This window comes from Rhyacophila brunnea, unplaced genomic scaffold (assembly GCF_057557595.1).
Source record: "Rhyacophila brunnea isolate RB1 unplaced genomic scaffold, BYU_Rbru_1.0 scaffold_9, whole genome shotgun sequence".
Lineage (NCBI taxonomy): Eukaryota > Metazoa > Arthropoda > Insecta > Trichoptera > Rhyacophilidae > Rhyacophila > Rhyacophila brunnea.
This window is the reverse complement of record NW_028233361.1, coordinates 22,802,914-22,819,139: the sequence shown is the minus strand read 5'-3', so window position 1 is coordinate 22,819,139 and position 16,226 is coordinate 22,802,914. Positions and strand designations below refer to the sequence as shown.

General features: G+C 33.9%; 1 protein-coding gene across 1 annotated transcript; it reads right to left on the bottom strand.

Annotated features, from left to right (window-relative positions):
• Nucleotides 1-399: 399 nt before the first annotated feature.
• LOC147063404 (uncharacterized) lies at nt 400-4,672 on the bottom strand. The gene is made up of 2 exons (XM_085959953.1): nt 4,454-4,672; nt 400-1,280 (listed from the first exon to the last, which is right to left on the bottom strand). Exons 1-2 carry the CDS (start codon nt 4,609-4,611, stop codon nt 1,076-1,078), a joined length of 363 nt encoding a protein of 120 aa, XP_085816079.1. The 5' UTR covers nt 4,612-4,672; the 3' UTR covers nt 400-1,075.
• Between the last annotated feature and the right edge of the window lie 11,554 nt (nt 4,673-16,226).

Genomic DNA, 16,226 nt, shown 5'->3' with positions numbered 1-16,226 from the left:
TTCGATCATAAAAAAATGGACCTCCACAGAGTGGAAATTGAATTAACAGATCTGTTTTTACGAGAAATGGATATTAACCACTTGTTCAACCTATCAAGTCCATACTCTGGGCCCAAACACACATTAAAAAATAATAGGTAAAAATTTTTTTAGACCCAGGATTCGAAGCCTTAACACATTATAAACCTGATGTATAAATCTAATCATGTCAAGACTTGGTATAGTTAGACTATTAGTTCTTAGGCAAACATATTGCGTACATGGTTAGCCAAAACACTTTCAAAATCCAGTTGACTTTGGTTTTGGAAGATTTTTTTAATGGTAACACATAAAATTCAGGTCAATCCTAGAAAAGATCCTTGATCTGCCACCCATCCTTACAAATATTTTATTTTTTTGGCGTCTAATTGTAAAAAGGTTCAACATCCTTAGACTATAATATAATTATGTTGAATTGATAGTAATACAAAATAGATGTATCAAGACAAAATAATATGTTTCAACTCTCTAGACACACACATCGGTATGTTTTAAATGTCACATTAAACTTTTAAGAATTGTATTTCGGATAAGTAACACGTTGTATTTAAGTATGTTTGCTTTGTAATATTATAATGTATATTCCTATAATGAATCTGGCGACAATTATTGTGAACTCAAACATCAACATTATAAATCACGCAGACGTGCGGTTGTCCGCTGAAATGCCTTGAGTCGGACCTGGCAAGACCAGACATTGTTTATCAGAAATATTTCGTTTCACCATCTTAGTGTCATTTTTATATCTCAGATCATCGGGCTAGACGATATAACTTTCGTGTAACTTGAATATTAGCCCAGTCACATATTAAAAATCGTCTTGACTGGGAAAATAGTCATAAATCAAAACTGAGCGCAACGTGCAACTTTCTTATGTGCTTGTATCAAGGTCGTGCGTGGACAGTGACGTCACTCGGCAAGCCAAAAATGAATGACGAAGTGCGACATTTCGGGATTATACCTGCGCTGCACGTCAGGTGAAAATAGTTGCATGTGCCCCCAGATGTTTTTTCAAACTAAAATATTTTATTTTTATTTAGGTCCATAAGATAACGTGTGTTTTGTGAATAACGATGGCGTCACATCGACGTATTCGACACTCAGACGGGACGAGTTTAGATGTGAGAGCCTGCTTAGGCATTTTAAGGGGTAATAAAAGTTGCTTACCCGAATTGGATGATCGATTGACTCGTTTTCTTCTTTGGTGAACTTTTCCCCAAGGAACTGACGCTTCCGCCGTTCTGAAATTATATTAAAAACCATGTTTTAAATTACTTTAAACAGAGGTATAAAAATCACATAATATATTATTAAAACTAATAACTAGACGCAGATTATTTGATTTAAGTAATAATATGACTAATTCATAACGCTATTCAATTTAAACTGATATAAAGAAACATACTTATATGACAGCAATTTGATTCAAATCTCCGAAAGTAATTTCGATTAAATATATTTAATAGGATTTTAAAGCATATGTTGACCGCCAACCGTATAGTAATTTATTAAATTACTATCCTAATGTAAGTCATCAGTCATCACCATCTCAACTCAATGTAATCTTCAAGATTATATATTCGATATATAACCCGAAATTGCTAAGCAATTGCATGGATGTATTTTATCAGAGTTTTTGATTACTCGTAACTCAGGTATTCATATAATTAGTCAATAATTAAAATATTATATAATACATTATTTATTATATAACGTTATGCTTTAGGTCTCTTCTTCTTGGTCGTGCACTCATGGCTGAGGATCGTGACCACATTTAAATTTCGCCATACTTTAATCACCAAGACTTTACATCCTTCTCGATCTTTCGCTTCTCTCAGTGCAGAATGGATGGTGCCCTCAGTCAGCTATTTCACTTGGTTGCTCCATCGCGCAGACGCTCTTCCTCTGCTTTGCATTCCCTGGAGGCTACACAAAACTACCAGTCTCTCCAGGTTGTCCGGTCCGCGCCTGACAATATGTTCAAAAAACTGCAGAATTCTTCTCAGACATATCGTCGAGAGCCGTTCCTTTATCTTCAGTCTCTGGATGATTGACTGGTTCGTCCTGTGCTCCGTCCAAGAAATGCGAAGCATTCAGCGCCAACACCACATCTCAAAGGTATCAATTGCCTTCAGGGTCCACGACTCGACTCCGTATAGAAATATCGAGAACACTAATGTTTGCACAAGCATCATTTTTGTGGCAATCGAAATTTCGATTGCTTTAGGTAGGTAAACTAAAAACTATTTTTCTGTCTCGCTAAAAAGCCTTTTCGCATATTTTCATGAAATTCGGTATAAAGGTGATAATGCAGTGACAATACATTCTGTTAAAATTTGGGGGCGGTCCGGTACTTTAAGTATGGTACATTCATTAAAAAAAAACTTATTATGATATTATCGATCTGAAACTGTCAGTAACAGATTTTTCATAAACGGCTTACAGGGATGTAATATGTGTGTCATCGATGTACTTTTCGAAATAATTAAACTTAAACATTGCATTAGTGCGCGTTGTCGTTTTGTGTGTCTAGTAAAGACTGGGTAGGGGAGGGGTCTGACGGGGCCGAGGGCAGTGTCCCACTTGTAGAAGATAATTTTGTTAAATAAAAGTACCTGTGTACTATTATTGTTGGAGCTTTAATCATAATTTGTGATGCTTCCATTTCATTTTATGTAGAGAATTTTATTCCAATATTATTTATAGTCACTACGACTATTTCTTTTATTTTTTATTGATTAGAGGAAGATCACCTTTCCAACATGGTCATTGCTTTATTTTGTCGTAAACTGTAGGTAGAGTTTAGTGTCACCCCGATACACACCCAGCGAATAGTATGGCGTGATATAAAGGCGCGCGACCATTTTCCATATCGATGGTCTAATGTCTGTCCTATTACAGAGCGTTGGAGCGGAGCTCAGAGCAGGAGCACGGACCACTGGAGCAATGGGATTTTACCCGGAGCAGGAGCGGAGCCGGAGCATCGAAAATTTGTAGTGCTTCACTGCTCCGGATGGTTTTTTTTATTAAGTATTAAATTTTCGTCCTAAAATCCAATGAACATAGTATATTTTGACACATTGCAACACATGAATTATTTGAAATATGGCAAAACTACCGAGTGATAAATAACCTCACTTTTTTGACAGAAATGGCAAGTAATGAGAGACGATTTTCTGTCGGAAATTTTGTTTAATAGAATTAATAATGAAAATGACGATTATTTTAAAACTACTTATTATACACTTGTATATATATAATACTTTTTAAAACTTTTTACCCGGAGCGGAGCCGGAGCAAGTATTAGGCCCCGGAGCAGAGCTGCAGCGGAGCAACCCAAAAAAGGGTCCGCTCCAACGCTCTAGTTCTATATAGAACAATTAACAATTACACTTAGATCTTGTACAAAAATCGTAATATTATCAAGTAATTTAAAAGAAAAGTGACCCGAGTCTACGCTCTCCCGTGCAGAGATTCGTCCTATTGTAATGTATTGTTCTCTCTGCACGGGAATGCGTACACATTTTTTTTTATTATTTTATATATGTCATATGACAAAAATGACTACCCATCGACTGCGAAATTCCAGTATCTGTAGTTATTTTTTAAACATATATTTTAATAATACAACCATTTTAGTAGTTTCCTGTATCTGAACATTGCAGGAATAAACCTGTAGGTAATAGCCCGTAACTTGTCTCTAAGCTGTCAAGCTTGTTGAATTACGTGTGTAGAATTCAGCTTTAAAATGTCACTTTCGACTTATTTAAAAGATAAAAGTAATATTATAACTTATAAAAAATTTGGATGTTTATCTTTATATATTTAAGTATGTCACATTTTATCGGATGTTATCATTATATTAAGCGTTATGTGCTTTGCTTTACCACTTTTTACGTTACGGGTTATTGGCATGCTATGTAATTACAACATGTGTGAAGTATTAACAGTCAGATACGGGATATTAAATATTGAGTTTTTTAGCTTCCAGCACAATTTGTAAAAAGTCACTTACGGTATATTAACATTAGGCCATCGATATGCATACAGCGAAGAATGAGTGTAAGAGCTTGTCCAGATGACGCGTGTCTCGCCGCGATATGGATAGCTCAAAGAGGCCACCTGTACCTTGACCGCTCGCAACCAATGACACGGCGCGAGTACATGTGGACGGCTCAATGAGGTCACACGTACCTAGAATGCGCCCGAGTTTTTACGCGCGAATCAAACCGAGCCATCTGGACAAGGCTTAAAGCGTTGTATCGCGCGATAATATTCGTTTTATGATCCTACATGCTGAATGTCACCATAGAGAAGGAATTACATGATATCAGATCCAGTAATATTCTCATAGTGTCAAGTGTGTCAGTTGTAGTATGTAAGCTACATATAAGCATCATTATTGATAAGTTACCTGAGTGTTTTCTGCAGAAGCACCTTCTCTTTGTAGCGGCAGAAGAACTCGGGTCGGATCCGATTCCTGAGCAGGAAGTCGTCGTAGGCGCGCATGAGCGTGAGGAGGTGTCGCGAACTTCGCGCGCACTGCTCGTACGTCTCGTCCGGCAGGAGCATGCTAGCGCGGCTGACGACAGCATTTCAGTTACCCGCTAAGCCTATCCTCCCGCATGCCGCCCTGGTAAAAATAACACAAATATACATATGAACATACTATAAATTTGTCATCATTTATTATATTGGCCAGAAGGTATAAGTCAAAAAGTTTTAACTATACCTACATGACTCGTATGAACTTTATCGATCACTACACTTTCCGAGAGTTTTGAGCGTAGCTGAATTTGTATTTGAAACTATAGTTTATATTATATACACCATAATAAACATCTCCCATCACACAGACGATATATATACCACAATACGATACCCGACGGGACATGAACCTGTAACCGCTGGATTTGCGTTAGTGTGGTTTTCCAATTTCGCTACGGCCACCCTACTTAATTTCGACGATTTAAACAACTAGTAGTTCTTAGATGAAATGCTTATCAAATTGCGATACAGTGTTGGCTATCGTTTTTTGAATATTAAATCAAGGTAGGTATCAATTAAATACCTTAATTACTAACCGACGGCATGGATGACTCCAGTATTTAGTTTTTACGTACTTAGACTTATTAATGATTTAATAAACTATATCTTTTATTCAATGAATAGTTCACAAGATTTGAGAATGTAACATTATATACATTGAACATACATACTTTGAAAATATTTCACGCATTACCCACTAGAAAAAATCTTTTGTGGTTTGATTGGGTGTCGTATTTTTTTCTAGTGGGTATATGCAAGAGATGTTTTCAACATGTGTATGTTTAATATTTATCAGTTGTATAAAATGTGTATACTGTAGTAAAAACATGTTATGTATGATAAGTGCGTTCTTAATTAACTGGATTGTGACTGGCAAATTGGTGGGAAGAGGGGTATTGAATTTAAATGCCTTGATCTTTCCTTACAAAATACACGCTATAGTTTACGTTAGTACCAATCTCATTTTATTTTATTACCAGTCATAAGTAAAGCCTCGTTGTCACGAAACATTCACCATATGCATCCTCGCAGTGGGTCTATAACAGATCCACACCGTGAAAACTGGATAGCGTCTTAATAGGCGGCGTAATGGCGCACTTCGCATACTCGAGTTTTTAGAGACATTCGGACAACTTTACTAGCCACGCATAAGCTAGTGATGTCGCCAAGACGGGAGCTTTTAGTTGATTTTAACAACGAGATATATTATATTGGCATGGTTACACGGTGAAAAATAAATTTAAAAAAAAACTAGACATAATATAATCATGTATACTTTACATTATTTTAGTAAACTAGCGATAAGCAGCGCGACACCAAGTAAAAAAATAAGATTGATAATAACCACAATTAATTACTAAAGAAATCATAACGAAATCAATCGATAACTGATAACTGATGAATAACGGTCGCTTTAAAAGAGTAAATATTAAACCATTACCGCGTATTTTGATAGCTAAACTTTTACATTTTAGTATATATTAAATAGTTTTCGGTAAGTGAAACAATGATCAACATATTTTGTATAAAATAAATTTACTTTAGATAACTATCAATTCGTGAATAATATTATTTTATAACAATCAAACACAGTTTTTGATTAGAAGTGGATAAGCTCTACCGATGATGGTAAGTTGAAAACTTTTCTTAAAATCCGACAGCTAAAAAAATTAATTAAAAAAATACTTAACATATTAAAACTCATAAGAATATCATAAATTGTATCACACCGTTCATCAGTAGGTATGCTACACTATATGTTAGTACAAATGAAGAATTATGGAATCATTTATGCACTTATGAAATAACACATGCATTTAAATTATAAACAAGATTTAAAATGACAGAATTTGTAATACGTAGGCACTTCAGATAGAGTAGTTGAGTTACCCCATCTCCATCCGCCATGTATATGCAGCCGCGGTTTGTGCACAGCCGCCTTTCATGATGCTATAAACGAGTCAGAATGAAAAGATTTTAGCGCCACGCTTCCTTGTACCGAAGCGATGCTGCACGAGACTGATGTAGCAACCATGCACCGAGTGTTGAAAGAGTGTTTAGAAAATAAAAAGAATCTTGACTTGCTCTGCCATAATTTATCTTTAATGACATGAAGTGTCATTTGTACCCGTGTACTGAAAGCAATATTGTCAGGAGTCACGGATCGATAGTTATAAATCAGCTCGAAAGTGAAATATGTTAGTAAAAACCAAACTCAGCATATTTTATTTTATAGAATTTTTGCTAAAGATATAATCAAAGGTTTTTGTCAAAATATGTATTGTCTTCTTCTTCTTATTGTGCCATCCCCTAGCGGCGGTCGGCCACAATCAAGGCGATCTTATCTTTGTCGTCTGCTACCCGGAACAGTTCGGTGGAGCTGCACTCGTACCAATCACGGAGGTTCTTAAGCCACGAAATGCGGCGCCGTCCTCTGCTACGCTTCCCATTGATCTTTCCTTGAATGACAAGTTGGGGAATGCTGTATTTTTGTCCTCTTATAATGTGGCCGAGGTATTGTAGTTTCCTGGTTTTGATACTACGTAGAACTTATCGGTCCTTCCCCATTCGATTGAGAACTTCAACATTTGTCACCTGGTCAGTCCAAGGAATTTTGAGGATGCGTCTATACAGCCACATCTCGAAAGCTTCAAGTCTCCGTGACATCTCTTGGTTTAGCGTCCACACTTCCATACCATAGAAAAGAATTGAGAGCACATAACAACGTACCATACGCAGTCTCAGACCTAGGTTAAGATCTCGATTGCTAAAGAGGCGTCTCATTTTGAGAAAGGCGCTCCTTGCGATGTCAATTCTAGTTTTTATTTCCTGAGATTGGTCCCATTTCTCATTGACCCATGTACATAAATATTTATAATGGGTCACACGTTCGATTGGTTCGCTGTTAATGACAAAATTTGTGTTGGTGTCTGGTGTCGCTGTTTTTGATACTAGTAATAGTTTTGTTTTCTTGAAGTTCATTTTTAAACCATAAGAATTACTGACCTCATTAACCTTTTCTACCAGTTGATGTAAACTCTTTAAACTATCTGCAATCAGCACAGTATCATCGGCATATCGTATATTGTTAATATGTTTGCCATTAACCATAATACCCACCAATTCACCTTGTAAGGCTTCTTTGAAAATAGCTTCCGAGTACATGTTAAATAGCAAAGGTGACAATATACACCCCTGTCTTACACCGCGACGAATTTTTACCTGTCAACTGATTTCGTTTTCAATTTTAATATTCGCTGTTTGATTCCAATATAAGTTAGCTCTCAGTTGAATGTCTCTTGCATCGATGCCTTTCTCCTGTAAGAATTCGAGAAGTTTAGAATGCCTAACAGTATCGAATTTATTCTTTTTCGTAATCGATGAAACACATATAAACATCAGCATTAACATCTAGGCATCTTTGCACTAGAACATTCAAGCTGAAAAGTGCTTCGCGAGTGCTCAAACCACTTCTGAAGCCAAATTGTGTGTCATCCATGTCTTCTTCGCATTTTCGAAAAATCCTGTTATGGATGATTTTTAATAAGACTTTTAACATGTGGCTCATCAAACTTATTGTTCTAAACTCGCTGCACTCCTTTGCATTCGCCTTTTTTGGTAGAGTGATGAATGTCGATTTCAATCAATCATCGGGAATTATGCCCGTTTCGTAAAATTTATTAAACATATCAACGAGAAATTCTAATTGATCTTCTTCTAATAATTTTATCATTTCGTTGTAAATATTATCAGGGCCGACAGCTCTACCATTTCTAGAATTTCGTATTGCGTTTATTATTTCTGCCCTATTTATGCATGGGGCTTGTTCACATTCATTAAAAGTATAGCCAATAGGTCCCCTATCATCATCAAACAGATTTTCAATATATGTCTTCCAACGAATCAGCTTATTTTCTATATCTAATATAATACGCCCATCTTCGTCTTTCAAGATAGTTGATGAGGTTCCTTTCGTAATTCCCAATGTTTCCTTTATCTTTTTGTGCATTAAAATGTATTGTCTATAATATTATATAAATCATAATACATGTATTGTATTGCATGTAAATGCATAATGCGTGTATTGTCTATAATTATATAAATCAATATAGGTATATTTAAATAAACATAATTATCGTTAAACAATGTGTTATTTTGATAAAAACCTTAGGTCATTTATTTTTATAAGAAAACTTTGTTGTGATAAAGCTTTTAGATTGAGGGACATCACTGTCTCTGCGTAAGCACGTAAGCTCGCTAAAAAGCTCGAGTTAATATATTATTGCTCTTGCCACACGAATACTGATGCAGCGAACCCAGATAAGAGTGTCGGATATGGCAAGAATAATACCTACAAAGTAATATAACCAACTGGACTAGAGATCATAAGCATTATTTTACGTAGCTTGAAATGAGGTGTGCTCGGGTTTTTAAAGCAGTTGTACAAATATATTAGTTTTATGTATCAAGTATTTATTTCAAAGTGGACCATAATTAGTAGCTAGAGTTTTCTGTAGTGATTATTAGTAGATAAGGAAAAATATGAACCTGTACTATATTTAAATTTTCAGAGACAATATTGCTGCTCAGTTTATGTGTAATGCCAATATTATTAATACCATGTACCTACCTAGCATATAATCTAAACACCTGTAATCTGAGATACGGTTAAACTTTATTTGATTATGGATTAAATACGTACTATTCTTATTATAATTATGGTATCCAAATAGTACGCTCAAGGTGGTCGAGCGGCTAACGCGTCGGATTATAATGTCATGGGTCTCAGAGTCAGAGTATGGACCTAATAGGTTAATCAAGTGGCTCACATGCATTCTTCGTAAAAACAAAATCTGTTAATACAAACTCCACTTCATGGAGGCCCATGTCATTCTGTAAGGATCGAACATGGTTAAATAGTATCCAAGTGAATGTAGTGAATGTATTTGTTCTGAAATAAATACATTAATCAAATCATACGGCATGGTGGCGTAAATATTATAGTGTTATACATAATATTAAGATATATGTTATTTTAATAAATAAAAATATATAAGTTCCTTCTTCAGATTATGATTTGGCGGTAGTTTTAAGGGAGTTACAGTTTATATCATTGCAAAAAATCCACTACGTATGGTTAGAGGTTGTGATCATAAGAAAACATGATTCTTAAAAAATAATTTTCTAAAATTTCGAGAATTTTCATTTTTCGATATTATCATCAATGGGATTCTCGAGAATTTGAGAAACTGTTAGCGAAAATAAGAAAGGAAAGTTGAAACGAAAAAATAATTGGCCGGCTAAAAAGGTTCTGTGAACGAAATTTATTAAAAAAATATCTCGAGAAATCAAACCAATCCTGAATTTTAGAGAAAAAAATATTCTTGAATTCGATAATAATTCTTAAACAAGTGATACGAATAATGTCGTAAAATCACAAGCTCTACAAATAGTCACATGATAAGTTGTAGCAACGATAATCATGGATAACCAGATACAATAACCAATAGCTCACGACAATAGAATCGTAATGTCAAGGGTACCATAATAAAACAATTAGAAAAATATTTAAGGATATACCGGTTTAGTGAGAATAAAACTCACTAAAACAAAGCATATGCCTAAAATATTTTAACACGAGGATATCATAATAATTATAAAATAATGTTAAGATTTAAAATTAGATTATATTTTACGATTCGAGTACGTGGGAAATAATTATAATGTTATAGATATAAAAATGCTCATATTTCTGCAAATATTTTAGTAAAGTGATGGAATAGTATAATGAAACACATCTTTGATTGAATTGTAGCCACCTGTATTAATACGTTGTGATTGTCATAGCAAGTTTACGACTTTGTAATAGTCCATACTATTACATTATCGACAGAAACAAAATGCTGTCGTATAGAATCGCCAATGGAACTCTACGAAACCTGTGTGACCGCAATCCATTCCATAAAACGCAGTACAACAATCGAACGAATTATAATTAGCATTGAATGAAAGCTTTACATCAAACTTTAATTGTTCCAATAAATCTGACGATATTAAGGGTATAAATTACCAACAAAAAACTTGACAAAGATAAAGTTGCCTATGTTATATTTATATCAGAGCTTTTAATGACCAAGCTTTAATATTACATTTATCTTAACCATACCAATTTGTCATAGAAGGATAATAATTATATTAAATTATTATCTTTTGACGATTGACATTTTTTTCGTGAGTTATTTAATTTATGTAAACTAGCTGAGCCAGCTGGCTCTCGCCAGTCTGTCTCGCTAGGTCTTGTTTATGTAAATGATTTGTACTGTTACATCTACTATCAATGATCGTCATTTTGAACCCAGTAGAAATAACGCCAATGATTTAAAATACCCCATGTCTACCCGTCATGTATATGCAGCAGCGATTTATGCACGGCCGCCTTTCATGAGACTATAAACGTGTCAGAATGAAACAGTGACGTCCCGTGGGGGTAGGCAGATTGAGCGTCGCTTGGGGGCGGCAGTTACTCGAAGGGCGGCAAATCGAGGAGAATCATTAGGTACATATAGAAATAAGTCCCTAAACATAGCAATGACAGAAATATCTTTCCTTTAAAAAATTCAGCTCACTGATTGGAAACAAAATGTATGAAGGTTTAACAGGACTGTATTTTTTTTCGGGTTCGCGATGTCTAGTTTACTTCCTTTGTCCTTGGACGTCACGTCCTTGATGACCAGCAATGACACGTGTAGTTTTGCGAATTATATTTGAATTATAGGTAGGTACAACCTTACCTAATTCGTTTATACAAATATTTTTGCCAGTCACTCGCGAGTTTTGAAAGGTGTCAGGTGTATTTTTAAATGTATCTGAAACCGTGGACCCACAATATTGTATATTGAAGTAGAGGTGGCATTTAAATTAGATGTAATGGTATATATTGTGTTAGTAATGTACCTATATAACACATTTCTTAGATATTGGAGCCATAAAAGGATGATAAAAAATGCGGCGGCATTTTGGCGCTGCTGCCTAGGGGCGGCATTTTGTCTTGGGACGTCACTGGAATGAAAAGATTTTAATGCCACACTTCCTTGTCCCGAAACGAAGCTACACGAAACTCATGAAATGAGCTGCAAAGGATTGCACGGTTAGATCAAAATGCAGAGGAGACCAACGTTCGAATTGGGCAGTAGCGCCATCGAAAGAAGAAGATAAACTATTGAAGAGATAATGTTTATAAATAAATATTTGCATGTTATGTTTAAGCATCTAAATTTCCCTCTATAATTACATGTTCATGCCTACATACATTATTATTTACGAGTAATTACTCACCATATTTTTATCATAACTAGGTTCCTACATACCTACTGTATAATATTATGACGCATTCTACAAGAGAACGGTTAGCATTATATTATCTAGTATATACAAAAGATATTATACAATATATTTATAAGATTTTTTATTTAATAAATATCATGGCTTTGGTGGATATTTTAAACTGAAAAAATAGTTTATTATAGCCACATTTTTATATATTTCTAGTGCCTATAATATAATTCGATAAAATACTGTTAATATGAAAAGGTTATTGTTTAAAATAGTATATATGAGTCGTATACTATCAAAAGTAGAACTGTCGCAAATATATCGAAATTTAACTAAGTATGCCAAATAATTCTTCTGACCATAATGTACGACTAGCAATATTATATTCGAATCATAATCATATCTGTGTGGTATAAATTTGTGATGGAAAATAGGGTTTGGTATCAGAATTAGAACTGTTCAATACTTTGGAAACAAAAGTAGAACTGTTGAATTTGAATTGAATTTCTAATTTCTAAAATGGAGAAACATATTTCTTGCTATTATAACACTAAAAACCCCAACAAAACGTTTTTCGCAATTTTTTCGAAATGATGAATAACGCACAGATCTACTTTTGATACTATACGACTCATATGTGGTGTCTCAACTAATATTGTGGTGTATAATGTAGGGCCGACTGGGCGATATGATGACTTAGGGAGTAGGGCTATACATATTTCTCAGTGGCGAGAGGTGGAGGAAGGCTGTAAAGATTCGACATAAATAGTGCACACTTTACTTTGTCAGACATACGTATTTGTTTTCATTTAACTAAGAATACAATTTGCAGATGGTCCTGATTAGTTTTTAAAATTCAATTAAACCATGTCTAAGCCAAACCATAATAGTTTAGGTATGCTATGGGTGATCCGACAAAAATAGTGCACACTTTTTCAGTCATACTTATTTGTTTTCGTTGAATTAAGAATACAAAATACAGATGGTGTTGGTTAGGTTTTTTAAAATTCATTAAGCCTTGCCTAAACCAAACCATAATTCATAAAAATATTCGATATTGTTCGGTTATCAGGAATACAGCGGAAAACACATTTTGAAAATAGGCGATAAACTGTATTATTTGTTAGGTTAACCTAACCAAACCTAACCTAACCCAACCTAACCTAACCTAAACTAACCCAAACTAACAAATACACTCTTCGCTACTAATATTACTGTTACTATTATAATATATTGTATATATATATGTATGAAAAAATTACCATAAAAGGGGCATTATTTATTATCGCAAGTAATAGGAACCTTTCAGTAAGCTGTAAGTATAGCATTATTCGAAGCAAGCCACGAAACCAAAAAAATATATACAGTAATCCTACTGCATAAAGAGGGCTTAACAAAATAGTTTTGATCAAAATAGTTCTTAGAATTAGTGGCTCCGTGCGTTAATGTTGATGATTGTGTATATTTATTCATCCAGACCAGTGATTGAAAACCTGGGTAAACTTTGTTGTTCAAATAGTTTATTGTTGAGATTTCTTTATTTAAGGCTGTATGGATACTATCCATGGTATTATCCAACCAACTGTCTATCGGACATGCTTACATAATAGTATTATAATTTAAAAGTTAGTAAGAAAATTAAAACTGCCAATATAATGAAATTAGTATTAGTAGTGGTGAGTTTATATACACTGATTGGTTTTGAGGCCCATCCACAATAAAAATAAATAAAAATCATAAATTCCAAAAATATTAATGCAACTCATTCCTGAAATCACATCCTGTAATTAAAGGTAATTATTATTCAAAATGAGAGTGAGACATAATAATATTAGTACTTATTTCATTATTTTGAGTATTTGCTTGAGTGGTTATGTTATTGGCCCCTATTACGCCTTACACTCAATCTGTCAGAAATATGCATATTTTTAAGATTTTAGCGTAATTTAATAATTGTATGACTAGTTTGAGCTATTTCAAGGCCCCCTTTGAAACCCGCTGTCGAATCGATTACGTCACCACTGTTAGTATGCGTGTCACTGGTAACTATTCAAACTATCGGTAACATCAGTTGTTTGTTCTGCCAAGTTGCAGAACTAACCTGCCATTGGCGATGCGAATTAGGACTGTAATAAATACGCTCAACCAAATTTCACTCGAGCGATTTTTGGATATTTTATGTAGATTTATTATAGTTTTAATGCATTTATATTTTATTAAAAAAAATTTAAGTAATTTGAAATAAATTTTACCTTCAATTGCGCTTGGTATTATCACTATAAATGTCCCTAGAAATGTTCCATTTCCCATTAAATCATTTTACAAAATTATGAGAATTTAAAACGGAGAGCTCAAGGCAGTGTTGTAGGATGCTACCCATCATGCCATTTGTAGCACAATTTTTGTTGAACTATTTTTCAGTAATGTAGTAGCTAGTAGAATAATTTTTGATATTTAATATATATATATTAACGTATTTATATATTGTTTGAAAAATAATGCAAACATGTTGCATGAAAATATATCAATTAAAGTTAATTACTAGTATAGTTGGGTTTCGGGAATTTCCCGATGGGAATTCTCGAGAATTTTTCGAGATTTTCAATCCCGAATCTCGAGAATTGAAATTTTTAACATTTAGGGAAATCCCGGATCTCGAGAATCTTTTCTCGGGAGTCGAGATTTCTTTATTATCAAATATTGATTGAAAAAATCATTTTCTATATGAAAAAATTGGACAGAAAACACAAAACGTTCTAAGACTGATCGGGGCATTTAACACAACGTCGACTCAAAATGAGCGCAATTTTTGCAACATCAGCGAATTTTGTGTCTCAAAAGCGTACGCGATTGTTCGTGTTTTTTGAAATTCCATTTTAATAAGTAATGTTTTGAATTATTATTTTTTTAGAATTTGTCTGTCTACACTGATTTTAGGAGTTTTAAAGGTTTTTTTTTTAAATTTCCCGATATCTCGAAAATTCTCAAGAATTCTTTTCTGAAAATCCTGAATCTCGAGATTCAGATTTTCTCGGGAAATACCCAACTTTAATAATTACTAGTAGATAACATTGTAATAATTTTCTTTAATAATCTTGAAAGCTCTTACCTGTATCAGGTCGTTGTAAAAAGGTTTCCCATTCGTGATCTCCAGAAATAGTATAGAAACTCTTTTGTGTGGTTAAATCCGACATTTTTAATACGACGCATGTTCCATGACTTTCAAGTGTTAGGTACCTATTACAATAATAGCTTCATTCGTTGAATAATTGTCGAAACGTCATGACCTCCGATATATCTGTTAGAATTGAATAAAAGCCGGTTGCTTTTCGTTGAAAAAAATATTTTGCCAGATGTCATGAGTATTTTTTTTTCATTGCATCTATACCTACTTAATGTACGAGTATGATAATAATTGACTGCATTTAAATCATAAAAAGTACGTATATACCTACATTTAGTATGCAGTTATTTTTTTTGAATACTGTAAAACGTTACTTGTACCTATTTATGTAGAAGTTAGCATGAGCATAATAATATTAATTGTGTATATTTAAAAATGCATTAAATCTTATAAACTCCACGAGTAGATTAATTGAGTTAGCATTTAACTTGGTGCGATTATATTGTATAAACTGATAATATAAATTATTTAATCTAGTCTTGATAATAGTATGACAGTCATACGAAACTCTAGCCTTGGCGATGATATGATAACCGAGTTATAAACCAATGTGTAGAATTCAATGTAATTTATATTATCGTTTTGCATTAGTTGAGATTGAATTAGTATGGTTATGGTGGTGAATGAGGTGGAGGAGATAGACAGTCGTAGTTGCTTGTAGGTTTCGGGTTTATTGGTCGTTACAAGAATACAATAAATACAATACTAAAGATGACAGCGTGAGATTATAGTCGCGGATACTGATGTACTGGTGATACAACAAGTACAAGATATTGATTATATTAATGATTAAAAGACTTAATTCGAGTGGAACGTCGGTTGACTACGACAAGTGAAGGGCTCGTGACCATAGTAGTACGTCTCGTGACGGACGCAATGAGTGAGTGAGCAGGATGAAGTACATAATATATTGTAATCAATAGATATTATCGCTATTAACAAATCATAACAGACTCTACTGATCTAGTAATATATATAGATGCTGATAATCCTTATCGCTATATTGTTTTGTTTTGACATATTAAAGTATATCACTCATTTAATGCTGAGTGGTAAGATTGCTACATGGTAAAGAGTAAAAAAATACGGAATATATTAAACCATCAATATAATAAATAAAACA

What these genes read in the sequence shown, in the direction of transcription:
- LOC147063404 (XM_085959953.1), bottom strand. Translation starts at nt 4,611, where the DNA reads ATGCTCCTGCCGGACGAGACGTACGAGCAGTGCGCGCGAAGTTCGCGA. An exon ending in CTTCTGCAGAAAACACTCAG is followed by an intron (nt 1,281 to 4,453) that starts GTAACTTATCAA and finishes ATATAATTTCAG; the next exon opens with AACGGCGGAAGCGTCAGTTC.